This window comes from Xenopus laevis, chromosome 5L, assembly GCF_017654675.1.
Source record: "Xenopus laevis strain J_2021 chromosome 5L, Xenopus_laevis_v10.1, whole genome shotgun sequence".
Lineage (NCBI taxonomy): Eukaryota > Metazoa > Chordata > Amphibia > Anura > Pipidae > Xenopus > Xenopus laevis.
In genome coordinates this window covers 157,395,871-157,412,136 of record NC_054379.1, presented here as the reverse complement: position 1 = coordinate 157,412,136, position 16,266 = coordinate 157,395,871, and the positions used below count along the sequence as shown (strand labels likewise).

General features: G+C 40.5%; 1 protein-coding gene across 2 annotated transcripts in view; it reads left to right on the top strand.

The window, feature by feature from the left end:
- Nucleotides 1-16,266, top strand: part of itsn2.L (intersectin 2 L homeolog) — a 103,326-nt gene that overhangs the window by 14,685 nt on the left and 72,375 nt on the right. For both annotated transcript variants that reach the window (XM_018264054.2, XM_041563580.1), the window contains exons 2-5: nucleotides 6,808-6,871; nucleotides 11,477-11,569; nucleotides 14,146-14,209; nucleotides 15,224-15,387. In XM_018264054.2, the coding sequence (XP_018119543.1) occupies nucleotides 6,829-6,871; nucleotides 11,477-11,569; nucleotides 14,146-14,209; nucleotides 15,224-15,387 (364 nt within the window). In that variant the 5' untranslated portion in view covers nucleotides 6,808-6,828. The remainder of the gene's footprint in view (nucleotides 1-6,807; nucleotides 6,872-11,476; nucleotides 11,570-14,145; nucleotides 14,210-15,223; nucleotides 15,388-16,266) is intronic.

The following is a 16,266-nucleotide window of genomic DNA, read 5'->3' as shown; positions in this document are numbered from 1 at the left end:
AGTAACATCAAAAGAAGAGTGTTTTAAAGTAATAAAATATCAGGTTGTGTTGCTCTGCATTGGTAAAACTGATGTGTTTGCGTCAAAAACACTACTATAGTTTTTATAAACAAGCTGCTGTGTAGCCATGGGGGCAGCCATTCAAGCACAGGATACACATTAGATAACAGATAAGTACTACTATAGTTTATATAAACAAGCTACTGTGTAGCAATGGTGGAAATTCAAAAAAGTCTATATGGCACAGGATAAATAGTGGATAACCGATAACACCATTATGTTCTTATCTGCTGTGTAACCTGAGCCTTTCCTCATTTGAATGGCTGCCCCCATGGCTACACAGCAGCTTGTTTATATAAACAATAGTAGTGTTTCTGAAGCAAACACAGCAGTTTTACCAGTGCAGGGCAACACTACATTATATTTATTACTTAAAAACACTTTCATATTTTAAGTTTACTGTTCCTTTAATTTAGGAGTGTGTGTGTCTTGTTGCCCGGACTGAAATCTGCATAGGGACTAGTTACCTATACACACTGGGAGATTGTACTATCTAAATAACAAAAAGTCTAGTAACCCATAGCAACCAAATTGCAGATTTTAAACAGGTAGGCGTATTGCATGTCGGACCCAAGAAGGACCTGGCTTTAAAACTCACCACTAGGCATCTTAGCTTAGCAGTTGCTTCCCAATAATGACTGCTAAAAGGTGTGGGATCTGTTATCTGAAAACAGATTCTTTTGTTTGGCTGCTGGGGGGGGGGGAGGGAGTGGGGGTGATATCACTCCATCTTGCAGTAAAGCAGTAAAGAGTGATTGAAGTTTATCAGAGCACAAGTCACATGACTTGGGGCAGCTGGGAAATTGACAAAATGTCTAGCCCCATGTCAGATTTAAAAGTTGAAAATAAAAAAATCCGTTTGCTCTTTTGAGAAATGGATTTCAGTGCAGAATTCTGCTGGAGCAGCACTATTAACTGATTCATTTTGAAAAATTTTTTCCCATGACCGTATCCCTTTAAGGTATGAAGATCCAAATTCTGTAAAGATCCGCTGTCTGAAATCCCAGGTCCCGAGCATTCTGGATAACAGGTCCCATACCTGTACTGATACCTGATTGGATATACTGGGATGGGGGCAGAGGGGCCCGGCTCCCATCCCAGCCGGAATTCGATGGAATGCACTATTACTTTGATTCGTACGATTCGAATTCGATCGAATATGGACTATTCACCTGAAGAGAAAAACTTTGACTTTTTTAATAAATTTCGGTTGGTCTTTTTTTATTCGAATTTTCAAAGTTATGGGAGTTAAAAAAAAACAAAAACTCCCATTACGTCGAAATTCGACCCTTGATAAATCTGCCCCTAAGAGTTAGTTTTGCCCCATGTAACCCAGACATGTACAGTATTTGTTTCTTTTATTCCTGGAGTTGTTCTGTAGGATTAGTCTGTTACACACACAATTTAATGGGATCATTACACTCTCTCCAGTGTATATTTGTGGAACACAACTTTGATTTGTTTGTCGTTCTTAGTATTTATTTTCCATCGGGCAGTTTGTACTGACTGCTTTCGGCAGTTACCCACGGCAACGTGTTTCAGTAGCTGCTTGTTTTTTGTTTGTTTGCTGTCCTGTGATTGGTTGACTGACTCCGTCAAGTAGAAAGTGGGTCAAAGAGGAGCACTTGGCTGTTTAATGGAGTGTTACAGAGTCGTAAGGGCCCGTTGGAATTTATTATGCTCCCATGGCACAATTACAGGCAGCAGTCCTTTTGTGATCTCCACCCCCCACATACAGAAGTTAATGAGCATTTAATCTGATGACGATAACTGCAAACAAGGGTCCTGTCTGGTCTAAACAAGCTGCCATTGTTGGCACTTATCTAGTTAAAGGGGACCCGTCGCCCAAATAAAAAATTCCAAATCCTATTTGATCACATTATTCAAGCAAAAAGTAACTTTAATTACACTATATAAATTATTGGATTTTGTTTCCTTCAGTCTGGGAATCCATAATTATAACAAGCAGGCAGGAGCCATTTTGTGGACACTGTTATTAAGACAAGCCTTGTATCATCTCAGAATCTTGTTTGTGCACCAGAATGGGGGACCTGATGTCCATCCCCATGTCCTGGCTACACAATTAAATGGTGAAGAAAACGGGGGAATGTGGGGAGAGCAGTGACATGTAGGAAGTGCTGAATGGAAAGTGAAAGTAATTACCTAAGGCATAGAGGAGGGGCAGACAATATTTGATTGACAGCTGAGATTTTTAAATGAGTTTACAACAGCTATGAATGCTTAAATTAAAAAAAAAGAATTTGGAATTCATGATTAATTTGAAAAGGACTTTTATTGTACAGATTTTTATGTCTGGGTGACAGGTCAGTTACATTGAGTAGGAGAAACAACAGCCTGCCAGAAAGCAGTTCCATCCTAAAGTGCTGGCTCTTTCTGAAAGCACATGACCAGACAAAATGACCTGATATGCACCTACACACCAATATTATAACTAAAATAAATACACTTGCTGGTTCAGGAATGACATTTTTTATTGTAGTGAATTATTTGCAGTATAAACAGTGTAATTTAGAACTAAAAACAACATCATTAAAATCATGTAAAGTATGGCAGCACAAGAGTGCAGTTCCGTTTGTCTGTCTGTCTGCTGAGAGATCAGCGCGGCACGTGTCTGGGAGCTTGGAGACAAGCCTGGGACGCTCCATTGGAAATAATGATGGGATCTATCCAGCTGCCAGTACACGGGGCGTTGGCAAAGCTTGTTCTGACTCCTGCTTTCATTCTCTCACTTTGATCTTTCCGTACACGCAATAAACATTCCAGCCGCTTACTACGCACACTGCAACTGAATAGCAATGAGGTGCACATTAGAAAGTGGAGGTGGGATTCCAAGTAAATATTCTCTATACCGGTATGGGACCTGTTATCCAGAATGCTGGGGACCGGGGGTTTTCCAGATAATGGATCTTACTGTAATTTAGATCTTCATACCATAAGTCTACTAAGAAATCATTTAAACATTAAGGGGCAGATTTATCAAGGGTCGAATGAAAATTCGAAATTAGAATTTGGTCAAAACTGTCAAATTAGACTAGGGAGTTATTGAAATTCGATTCAAGTGTTTAAAAAAATTCAAATTAGATTTTCCAGATTTATCATACTCTGGCTTTTCAAGAACCCAAATTTAGGGATGCACCGAATCCACTATTTTGGATTCGGCCGAACCCCCGAATCCTTTGCGAATGATTCGGCCTAATCCGAACCGAATCCTAATTTGCATATGCAAATTAGGGGTGGGAAGGGGTAAACATTTTTTACTTCCTTGTTTTCTGTCAAAAAGTCACGCGATTTCCCTCCCTGTCCTTAATTTGTATATGTAAATTATGATTCGGAATGGCCAGGCAGAAGGATCCGGCCGAATCCCGAACCAAATCGGTGCATCCCTACCCAAATTCGACTATTGCCGAATTGCTGTTTAAGTCAATCAGAGAGGTCTAGGGATCAATTTGGAGTTTTCAGCCTTTTTTTCTCTGAAAAAACTGGAATCGAGTTTTTTAAATTTGAATCAAATTAGATTCAAATTCGATTCAGGTTTTCAGGTCAATATAATTCATCTGAGTTGTAAAAATTATTTTTTTTAAAATAAATTTCGATTGTTCGAATTTAGGGGAGTTTTTAAAAAATCACATGAATTCGAAATTCGACCTTTGATAAATGTGCCAACCCATAAACCCAATAGGCTGGTTTTGCTTCCAATAAGGATTAATTATATCTTAGTTGGGATCAAGTACAAACTACTGTTTTATTAATACAGAGAAAAAGGAAATCATTTTAAAAATTTTGGATTATTTGGATAAAATGTAGTCTATGGGAGACGGCCATTCCGTTATTCTGAGCTTTCTGGAGAACGGGTTTACGGTTAACGGATCCCATACCTGTATATGGAGTTATAACCGCATTATGGAATAAATAGCCAGATCAGTGTTTGGCTGGATTAAAGGGGAACTGCACTCAAGAACTGTTTTTTCCCAGACTGACATTTTAAGCAGCATTCCAACATGAATTTGTTAAAGGCAATGTCAACCCTAAAAACGATATTTTGCATAATAAAAAGAAACATAATTCTATGCAACATTGCAATATACATTCGTTACAATTTTCTATGGGTTTGAAGTTATTTGTATATTTGTACAGATTAAGTCGTCAGTTTATTGGGCAGTGTAGGGGGCCCTCTGAATTGCTTCCCTGAACAATATCTGGCCGAAAAGTCGATCGGGCAGGGTTAAAAATCCCATCTGATCGAGGGCCGCGACGGTTCATTGATACGGTCCTCAATTCGACTGCCCGTAATCTCCTCGCTGTGATAGGGCCCGCGATTGGATCAGCTCCATATCATCCACCTCAAAGTGGGCATATCAGGTTAGAGATCTGCTTGTTTGGATCTCTGTATGCATGGCCAGCTTTAACCTTTGATCTACTCAAATACTCTGCCCAGGTAATGACGGAAATATAAAGTATCTTTATCAGTGCAGATCACTCATTTGAATACAGGAAAGACTCCTTTCTTCTTCTTCTTCTTCTTCTTCTTCTTCTTCTTCAAGATTCTTAAAGGGGAACTCCAGCTTCCAAACCAAATGTTGCTAAAGAGACCCACATAAAACAGAAACCCCTAATATACCCATCACAGTTCAAAAAGTATGAATAAATGCCAATTATACAGGAACTACATAACCCACAATGGAATGATGTTCCTTTCCTTATTGAAATCATGTGTGCAGGGAATTGTGGGGTTTGGAGGATGCAGGCTGAGGACAGATGGTTGTTGATACAAAGTAACAGTAGTCAGTCAGCTCAGCAAAGTAGTCAGACAGATCAGCAGGAGAGCAGGGGGCTAGGCTTAGGGAACTGTCAGAAACCATTAAAAATCATGAAAAGTCTGCATACATTTGAATTGATGTATATTGCAAAGTTGCTTGAAATTATGTTTACTTTTCAAAAAAAAAAGTAAATTATGTTTTCTTTTATTAGGCACGTTTTTATTTTGGGGTAGACTTTACCTTTAACTCCTTTGTAAAATATTTAAAAATATATTTGCTATTGAAAGCAGCATTCATTTATCACTTCTCTGGTTCTGGCTTTGGCAACAGTGTAGCAGACGTCTGTTCTTTTCCAGGTCTGTTAACGGGCTTCTTGTGTTGCATTGCTTCAAGAGTCAGAACCAGCAGTGCAGAGGGCATAGGCAAATACAGCTTACATTTACAAAGAACTAAAACACAATCAAAAGTTGGAAAGTTGATTAGAATTAGAATTTTTTTATGGGGTGTTGGAATTCTCCCTTACAGGTGGCAGTTTCATTGAATAGGTGCTTTTCTAGTAGTGGTGTGTTAGTGGTGTGATCGTAGCATGTGCACAACTCCCATCATCCTCTGCTCACCTTGGAGGCATCGGACATAAAGTGGAAAACAAGTCACTTCTGTTTTAATTGTAACTGTTAAATGGGGTTGTGCAGCAGGGTAGCTGGAGGTCTGAGATTTTATTGAGGCAAATGATTTACCCAGGGTCACACGGAGCTGCCAGGTCATTGCACAGAGCTGTGTCCCTTCCATTGTGCAAGATAACAGTTACTTCATTGATAAGCTCTGCTTGTGTAAGCACCCAGGGTGTTAAACATTATCCAGCTATGTATGAGGTGGTTCAGTAAGTACAGTAAGTAGCTAATGAGAACTTACATTATAGTTGTGTTATCTGTCTGTACACAAATGAGAGCAGCACAGCCTATGGGGTATATTTATCAAACAGTGAAGTCAATAGTGAAGTTCCGCCACTAGAGTGAAATGCCGCCACTCTCCATTCATTTCTATGGGATTTTTAAAGGCGTATTCATCAAAGGGTGAACTTTCACTTTCACCAATTGATAAATACGCCTTTTCAAAATCCCATAGAAATGAACTGAGAGCTGCGGAATTTCACTCTAGTGGCGGAACTTCACTCTTTGATAAATTTACCCCCATGTGTCAGTACATTCTTATGTCTGTGTAGTGCTGGCAGCATGTTCAGCAGCAGCACGAGGTTTATGCTGGCCTATAACAGAGTTGAATATAAATGCATGGGCACAGGAGCTTACACTCTAGAGGCAAATGGCAGAATGGTGCCTCGTGCTGTAGTTATGGTAAATCCAGAAGTAGCTTCTAAACCTCTAGGGATGCACCGAATCCACTATTTGAGATTCAGCCGAATCCTTTGTGAAAGATCCAGCTGAATACTCAGTCCTAATTTGCATATGCAAATGCATATGCAAATCAGGGTCAGGAAAGTAAAAAGTGGAAAAAACTATTTTTATTTCCTTGTTTAGTGTGTTGAAAATTCGTGTGATTTCCCTTCCCGCCTATAACTTGCATATGCAATTTCAGAGTCAGTCCGGCCAGGCACAAGGATTCGGCCGAATCCTGGATTTGGTGCAACCCCAAAACCTACTGAACCCTAACTCCTGGCCTCCCTAGCCAGACAGTATGAGAGTACCAGGATTAAGTACTCATCTTGCCAGTGAGCTGCCGCTGTTACTTTCTGCTCTCCTAAACGTAAATGTCCATTATTGATCCACCCTGACCTCGTTCAACCCCTCCACAAAGGGAATTTGGGAGCACAGCAGAAGGGCCTGCATTGTGTTTCCTGCAGGAGGGACAGTGAGTCAATAGGAAGAAACATTCTCTGTCTTGAGCGGGGGGGGGGGCCATGCCTTGGGATGTGTCCGTGTTTTATTTACAGCAACCTGCTTCTCTCTTGCAGATGGGCCTGAGTTAATAAAACATGCTGCGGAACACGATTTTTCACTTTCCCACGGCCATGAATGGTAAGTACTGTTTGTATGCTTCCGACCCGAAGTACACTGTCTGCTATTTGTGTCTTCATTCAGAACGTTTGATTAAAGGAAAACAAACCCCCCAAAATGAATATTTAAGCAACAGATTTATATCATATTAAAGGGGACCCCAGAAAAATTATTCCAAATCCTATTTTAATATGTTAGTCAAGCAAAATAAACTTTAATTACAAGTTATAAATTATTTGAATCTTGTTTCCATCAGTCTTGGAATTCATAATTATAGCAAGCAGTCAGGAGCCATTTTCTGGACACTGTTATTAAGACAAGCCTTGTATCATCTCAGAATCTTGTTTGTGCACCAGAATGGGGGACCTGATGTCCACCTCGATGTCCTGGCTACACAATTACAGTGGTGTGAAAAACTATTTGCCCCCTTCCTGATTTCTTATTCTTTTGCATGTTTGTCACACAAAATGTTTCTGATCATCAAACACATTTAACTATTAGTCAAAGATAACACAAGTAAACACAAAATGCAGTTTTTAAATGAGGGTTTTTATTATTTAGGGAGAAAAGAAATCCAAACCTGTGTGAAAAAGTAATTGCCCCCTGAACCTAATAACTGGTTGGGCCACCCTTAGCAGCAATAACTGCAATCAAGCGTTTGCGATAACTTACAACGAGTCTTTTACAGCGCTCTGGAGGAATTTTGGCCCACTCATCTTTGCAGAATTGTTGTAATTCAGCTTTATTTGAGGGTTTTCTAGCATGAACAGCCTTTTTAAGGTCATGCCACAACATCTCAATAGGATTCAGGTCAGGACTTTGACTAGGCCACTCCAAAGTCTTCATTTTGTTTTTCTTCAGCCATTCAGAGGTGGATTTGCTGGTGTGTTTTGGGTCATTGTCCTGCTGCAGCACCCAAGATCGCTTCAGCTTGAGTTGACGAACAGATGGCCGGACATTCTCCTTCAGGATTTTTTGGTAGACAGTAGAATTCATGGTTCCATCTATCACAGCAAGTCTTCCAGGTCCTGAAGCAGCAAAACAACCCCAGACCATCACACTACCACCACCATATTTTACTGTTGGTATGATGTTCTTTTTCTGAAATGCTGTGTTACTTTTACGCCAGATGTAACGGGACGCGCACCTTCCAAAAAGTTCAACTTTTGTCTCGTCGGTCCACAAGGTATTTTCCCAAAAGTCTTGGCAATCATTGAGATGTTTTTTAGCAAAATTGAGACGAGCCTTAATGTTCTTTTTGCTTAAAAGTTGTTTGCGCCATGGAAATCTGCCATGCAGGCCGTTTTTGCCCAGTCTCTTTCTTATGGTGGAGTCGTGAACACTGACCTTAATTGAGGCAAGTGAGGCCTGCAGTTCTTTAGATGTTGTCCTGGGGTCTTTTGTGGCCTCTCGGATGAGTTGTCTCTGCGCTCTTGGGGTAATTTTGGTCGGTCGGCCACTCCTGGGAAGGTTCACCACTGTTCCATGTTTTTGCCATTTGTGGATAATGGCTCTCACTGTGGTTCGCTGGAGTCCCAAAGCTTTAGAAATGGCTTTATAACCTTTGAAATTGAACTCAGGTGTGATAAACCACAGTTAAGTTATTTTTTAACAAGGGGGGCAATCACTTTTTCACACAGGCCCATGTAGATTTGGAGTTTTTTTTCTCCCTTAATAACGTAAACCTTCATTTAAAAACTGCATTTTGTGTTCAATTATGTTATCTTTGACTAATAGTTAACGGTTTTTGATGAGCAGAAACATTTAAGTGTGACAAACATGCAAAAGAATAAGAAATCGGGAAGGGGGCAAATAGTTTTTCACACCACTGTATATGGTGAAGAGAATGGGGGAATGTGGGGAGAGCAGTGACATCCAGGAACTGCTGAATGGAAAGTGAAAGTAATTGCCTAAGGCATAGATTTGGGACAGACAATATTTGATTGACAGCTGAGATTTTTAAATGAGTTTACAACACTTTAAACTTTAATAAAAAAAAGAATTTGGATTTCATGTTTAATTTTAAAAACTTTTATTATACAGCTTTTTATGCGTGGTTGACAGGTCCACTTTAAGTGACATATAAAAGTATCTTACCAAACTGATATATATATTTAAGTGAATATTCCCCTTTTACATCTCTTGCCTTGAACCCCCATTTTGTGATGGTCTGTGTGCTGCCTCAGAGATCACCTGACCAGAAATACTGCAGCTCTAACTGTAACAGGAAGAAGTGTGGTAAGCAAAAGACACAACTCTGTCTGTTAGTTGTGACCTAACATGTTTGGTTTTTTTGTATGCACCGTGAATCATACGATCCCAGGGGCGGCCCTTATTTTTTTTTAAACCGCAATTTTCTATTTATGATTACCCAATGGCACAAACTACTAAAACGTATATTATTATGAAAATTGTTTATTTATAGGGATGCACCGAATCCACTATTTTGTATTCGGCCAAACCCCCCGAATCCTTCACGAAGGATTCGGCCGAATACCGAACCGAATCCTAATTTGCTTCCTTGTTTTGTGACAAAAAGTTACGCAATTTCCCTCTCCGCACCTAATTTGCATACGCAAATTAGGATTCTGATTCAGTTCGTGAAGGATTCTGGGGTTCGAAGGGTCCTGGATTCGGTGCATCCCTATTTATTAATATAAAGCAGGGTTTTACACATGAGCTGTTTTATGCAATATCTTTTTATAGAGACCTACTTTTGTGGGAGCAGTATAATTTTCCTTTAAAGCAATCTCCAGAGGTCTAGATTTCACTCCTTCTCAGTTCTTCACCTGTTGCAGGATGCTGTTGGCTGTAGTTTGGCATTAGCCGACAGAGCCCCATACTGGCCACTAGTGATGTCAAGTGGATTTTGTCATTTTCAGAGATATACAGTAAATAAAGTACATAGTAGAAACGCAATGACGTTCCTCCAGAACCCCCCGGTGTGGTAAATAGGAGATATATTTGATGACACATCTCTATGCAAACACCAAAGTAAATTATTATGTTGGGTTGAAATCAGGGTGGAGCCAATCAGATTTTATTCAGTGAGCTTACATGTTTTTTCAAGCCAACGTGGTTTGTTCTCAAACTTCAGTTTCTAGCTCCCATTTTGCGCTTTCCTAAGCAATTCCACCCTCCATCTTTTTGGGGGGGGCGGCACATCCAATCCGATTTCACCCATGAACATGCTGCCATTCTCACAGTATTAACGCCAGGTTCCCAAACTCTTCACTGGTGGACTGCAGGTCAAGGTTAGGAAAAGTGGGCGGAGCTACCAACAGCCAATCACATCTTTCATTGATTTTATTGGGGCTATTCTCACACATTAAAGTCAGGGTCCCCAAACTTTGCACAGTTTGTCACTGGGTGACTACGTTTCAAATTTAGAAAAGTGGGCGGAGCCAACAACAGCCAATCAAATTTCATCTATAGACTCATTGCAGAGTTAGTAACCGGTTTACTGCTGTTCAAGTTAGAAAAAGAGGTAGAGACCCAACAGCCAATCCAATTTAAACTATTGCCTTTCAATAATTCAAGGTTTGGGGAAAGTGGGCGGAGCCACTAACAGCCAATCCGATTTATTGCGTTTGTTTTAATGGGGAAATTTATACTGCTGCAACTTTACACAGTTGGTCTCCAGAGGAAAAAGGAAAAGTGGGCGGAGCCACCAACAGCCAATCACATTTTACCCATTGAATTTTATTGTTTTTAATTTAAAATGTTGCCATTCTCACATTACTTAGGCCAGGGGCCCCAAACTTTGCACATTTTGTCACTGTATGACTACAGATTCAAGGTCATAAAAATTGGGAGGAGCCACAAACAGCCAGACAATTTCAAACATTGATTTCAATGGGGAAATATAAACTGGTCTCATTTTCACACATGTAATGCCAGGGTCACCAAACGTTTTAGTTTGTCACCTGGTGACTATGGATTCGGGCAAGAATAACTGGGTGGAGTCTGCAATAGCCAATCAGTTCATTCAGTGAGTTTGCATGTTTTTCAAACCAACATGAAGTTTTTATTATTTTTAGCATAATACAGTTACTTGGTGCTAAATAATTGCATATGTTCTCAGTAAAGCTGTACCCATTTAGTTTAACTGAATCAGAAAGGCTACACCAAGGTATGTTGAAAATGCGACAGTATATAGAGAAGAGATGTATGTACGTGGGAGTTGGATTGCAAAGTTGAAACTATCATTACACACTTGTGGCTCTGCTGCATTTTGCAACCAGCGTTGTGCAAGAGCTTTGACGTGTTTGGGAATGCTGGGAGGTGTAGTTCACAGATAGATACCGTTACCCGCTGTATTTTACCAAGTTGGTTTATTCTACTCCCACGGTGTAAGTATTTCTGAATATGTATTTTTTTCTGTATTTCTGCAAGGCTGATATAGATATCATTTGTGTGAGTGTGTCTTGTGTAATATATGGGCTGGTTTCACTTCATTGTGGCTGTGCTAACATAGAGCAGGTGACCCATTTGCTGTATAACAGCCACGGCCTGTGCTTCCTGTTTGGGAGATAAAGTACAAGTAGGGACGGATGCACTTAGCAGCGCCGCACAGATCCTACGGTGACAGCTAAACTGTGTCTCAATTCTGTGTTTGCATTGCAGGCGGCCCAGGCATGTGGGCCATCACCACAGAGGAGAGGACCAAGCACGATAAGCAGTTTGCCGGTCTGAAGCCTATCAATGGACTAATTAGCGGTGAGTGTCTTTATTGCAATTTAGTTTTATTAACCCAATGTTGTCCTGATAGCACCACCGTGCTGGGTCTAGTGCAGACAGTTTCAAGCAGAGTGAATATGTGGTCAAGTGGATAAATTCGAGGGCATGGTAACTGAGCATACCCTGTGCCAGCTCCCCTGACCTGCAGGGCCGGCTCCCCCTGACCTGCCGGGCCGGCTCCCCCTGACCTGCCGGGCCGGCTCCCCCTGACCTGCCGGGCCGGCTCCCCCTGACCTGCCGGGCCGGCTCCCCCTGACCTGCCGGGCCGGCTCCCGCTGAACGGGGGGCCAACTCCCCCAGGCTCCCCCTGCACTGCCGGGCCAGCTCCCCCTGAAATGGCGGGCCAGCTCCCCCTGCACTGCGGGGCCAGCTCCCCCTGAAATGGCGGGCCAGCTCCCCCTGAAATGGCGGGCCAGCTCCCCCTGGCTCCCCCTGCACTGCCGGGCCAGCTCCCCCTGAAATGGCGGGCCAGCTCCCCCTGAAATGACGGGCCAGCTCCCCCTGAAATGGCTGGCCAGCTCCCCCTGAACTGCAGGACCTGCTGAGGATTATGGTAGTTTGATGTCCCTCTCTGGGTGTCTAGCTGTAACTATTTCTTTTAATTACCTATATAAATCCAGAATTGGTTATGCTGTGCCCTTTTTATTGTCAAACTATTTTAGAATGGTACAGCCCACTAGATCTGGGGGTTAGATGTAGTTCTGCCAGCATACTGAAATACACCTCCCATCATGCTTGGCCATATACCCCACACTTTTCTGAGTATTCGAAAATTAAATAGCAGTTAAGGACATCAGCTGTTTGCACTATTGTTTGCAACATATTCTCAGAATATCTAATCTTCAATTCCACTAGTAAAGGCAGTGGTCACAGGCTTCTGAGAGTTGTGGTTCAGCCTCATAACTTACCCATGAACACTGCTTTCCTTGGAACTTGTAATGTAAGCAGAATTCAGCATACAAACAGCTCCCTACAGTACAAATAGCTCTTGAGCAAAGGGGTTATTTTCACACAATCATTAAACGCCTTCTGCGTGGGGCATTCCCATTGTGTTCCAATGAGTCAGTCAGTGCAATTAAACAATGTATATAAATTTGGAAACCCAAATTATATGCTGCCTTTTTTAGTGACGTGATATGACTATTACTCTGTTTTCAGTCCCTCTCCTATTTATATTCCAGTCTCCCGTTTACACTGCTGCCTGGTTACTTGGGTAAATTGGACCCTAGCGACCAGATAGCTTTTTAGAATAATTTTAAAACCCTACAAATAAAAAATGAAGAGCAGTCAACAAGTGTCGCAGAATTTCACTGTGTGCATTGATTTGAAGGGGAACTACCCCTTTAAATTTCTTCATTGTTATTGGCAGGGCGGGGGGATTAGCTAAGGTATGTACTACAAAGCAAAGTCGCATGTTGAATTTTCCATTTCCATGTTTACTTTTGAAGGTTCACTGCGAGATTCTTATAACAAATTAGGAAGTACACTTGTCCACTTAGAAATATGTAGCGTTAGCATACAGCACCCATGCACCCATTGTGAGTGATACCGGTATTACAGGGTTTGCCGTGTTTGGGAAACAGAGTGCAAACAAGTCATTTTTTTTTTCTTTTTATTAAATTGTAAATAATGTATAATCATTTACCAGATGATATTATTGGTAAACGGAGAGAAAGGGTCTTTCACCTTTATAGAACTTACCATTTTCAAATATTAAAACTCAAATAATAGCATTTTTAAAGGAGAAGTAAACCCTAAAATGAATATGGCTAAAAATGCCATATTTTATATACTGAACTTATTGCACCAGCCTAATGTTTCAGCTTGTCAATAGCAGCAATGATCCAGGACTTCAAACTTGTCACAGGGGGTCACCATCTTGGAAAGTGTCTGTGACACTCACATGCTCAGTGGGCTCTGATTGGCTGTTGAGAAGCTAAGCTTAGGGCTCGTCACTAATTATCCAGCAGAAAATGAGGCGACGAGTGATCCAATATATCTTATAGGGGAGGCTCCTTTTGCCTAGAAGATGTATTAGAGCTCACTCTATTAAAATCACTAGACATCATGTCTCTCTACATGCAGGATTTGTGCAAAAGTCAGTTATTTTGTTTGATTATTTCAGAAACAATGTCGAATTTGTAATTGATTTTATTTATAAAGTTTCTTATTTCAGTTTGATGAAGCTTATATTAAATTGTCATTGTCTCGATAGTGCTCCTTTAAGAAGGGGTTTCACTATTGGGAATAGGAAATTAGAAAATATTATAAAAACACACACACACTATTAAAAGCTTTTAAATAACAGCAGTATAATAAGGTGAGATATCAATCCATGTCATTGATTGTGCATAATTTGGATCCATATGACCTCCCCATGTGTTAAAGTACCCGGGTACTAAAGTAGGAGTCAAAATGATTCCCACTTAAATGTTCAAACAGGAGCAGTGAATGTACTTTCATTTTTCTGTATGTAAAAACCACCTACAATACACCCCTTTACAGTGATATCGCAGTAAATCATGAACATGATCACTTCCTATTTCATTTTACAGGTGACCAAGCACGCAGCTTCTTCTTACAATCTGGTCTCCCATCCTCCATTTTAGCTGAAATATGGTAAGGTGTTTATTTTTATTTAAACTCTGTATTTTAATGTGGTTATGCAGCACTTAGGGATCAGTACAGCAGTGCTTTATTATTTGCTCTTTGTTGAATAGAAGTAATATGGCTGGCAGGTGATGTTCCTCTAGGATGGAAACAAGAAGAGGTCATAGCCTAGTGGAGCAGCCAAGGGGCCATACACTGAAATCACTGGAAATACAGCCATAAATGGAACTATATGAAACCATATTCCTATGCCAGAATAGATATTTCTCTGCCCTTGCAATTCAGGAGGAACAGCCTCCTAAATTTCCTTAAAGGGATTCTGTCATGATTTTTATGATGTAGTTTTTATTTCTAAATTACACTGTTTACACTGCAAATAGTTCACTCTATAATATAAAATTTCATTCCTGAACCAACAAGTGTATTTATTTAGTTGTAATATTGGTGTGTAGGTGCATTTCAGGTCATTTTGCCTGGTCATGTGATTTCAGGAAGCGCAAGCACTTTAGGATGTTTCTCCTATACCTAAGGATGGTTTGTTTGACCTGCACGGAGAGCTCCTTTGACCACATGTCTGTTCACAGCAAAATCTTCCACATACAAGCACCCCCCCCCCCTTCAAATCAACCCCAGGGCTTTTATTTGCTTCATTGATAATGATATAACAAAGGAATTGCCCACACCTGCCCATGAAATAGTCTTTGAGTCAATTGTCCAATTACTTTTGAGCCCCTGAAATGAAGTGATTGTGTTTAAAAAAAAAAAAAAAAAAGGCTTTAGTTCCTCCCATTTTTATGCAATCTTTTTGTTCAACCCATTGAATTAAAGCTGAAAGTCTGCAGTTCAACTGCATCTGAGTTGTTTTATTTAAAATTCATGTACAGAACCAAAATTAGAAAAAAGTTGTTTCTTTCCAAATATTTATAGACCTAACTGTACCTGAAAATTATCCTTCTGAAGAAAGCACCTGTTTAAGCACCAACAGTTGCTAGGTTTTGAAACTTTATGCATTTTTATTTGTAGGGCCCTGTCAGACCTCAACAAAGATGGCAAGATGGACCAGCTGGAGTTCTCCATTGCAATGAAACTCATCAAACTGAAACTGCAGGGACAATCTCTGCCCTTGGTCTTACCTCCTGTAATGAAACAGCCTCCAGTCTTCTCGCCATTATCCGCCTCCCGCTATGGTAGGTTTCTGTTGTTTATTTAGAGGGATATAATAAGGGATGTCCAAAATGAATCCCTCAAGATGTGATTAAACTGCAATTACCAGCATCCCACCAACAAACAAGTTGGATTAACAGTAGGAATTTGGCTGGAGGGATTTTTATGCTTCGGTCACATGTAGCTGTTTCTCACCCTGCTCAGAAACACAAGCCAATAAACAGCTGAACTGCTTTCCTCCTGTGTACGTTGGCCTGTGTGCAGACTCACTGAGCAGACTGAAAATGCATACTCACGCGTTTCCATGCTGAAATCCGCTACATGTGTCTGCACAGAGGCCAACTGTTAAAGGAACGGTTCAGTGTAAAAATGAAAACTGGGTAAAAAGATAAGCTGTGTAAAATAAAAAATGTTTCTAATATAGTTAGTTAGCCAAAAATGTAATGTATAAAGGCTGGAGTGACTGCATGTGTAACATAATAGCCAGAACACTACTTCCTGCTTTTCAGCTCTCTAACTCTGAGTTAGTCAGTGACTTTAAGGGGGGCCACATGGAACATAAATGTTCAGTGAATTTGCAATTGATCCTCAGCATTCAGCTCAGATTCAAAAGCAACAGTTATGACCCACATTGCTCCCCCTGAAGTCACTGATTGGTTACTGCCTGGTAGCCAATCAGTGGAAACCAAGAAAGCTGAAAAGCAGGAAGTAGTGTTCTGGCTATTATGTTGCACATCCAGTCACTCCAGCCTTTATACATTACATTTTTGACTAACTAACTATATTAGATATATTTTTTTATTTTGCACAGCCTATCCATTTACCAAGTTTTTATTTTCATACTGGACAATTATTTTAATGCAAACAGAGGAGCAAACATTTTGCCTGTTTCTGTGATGGAG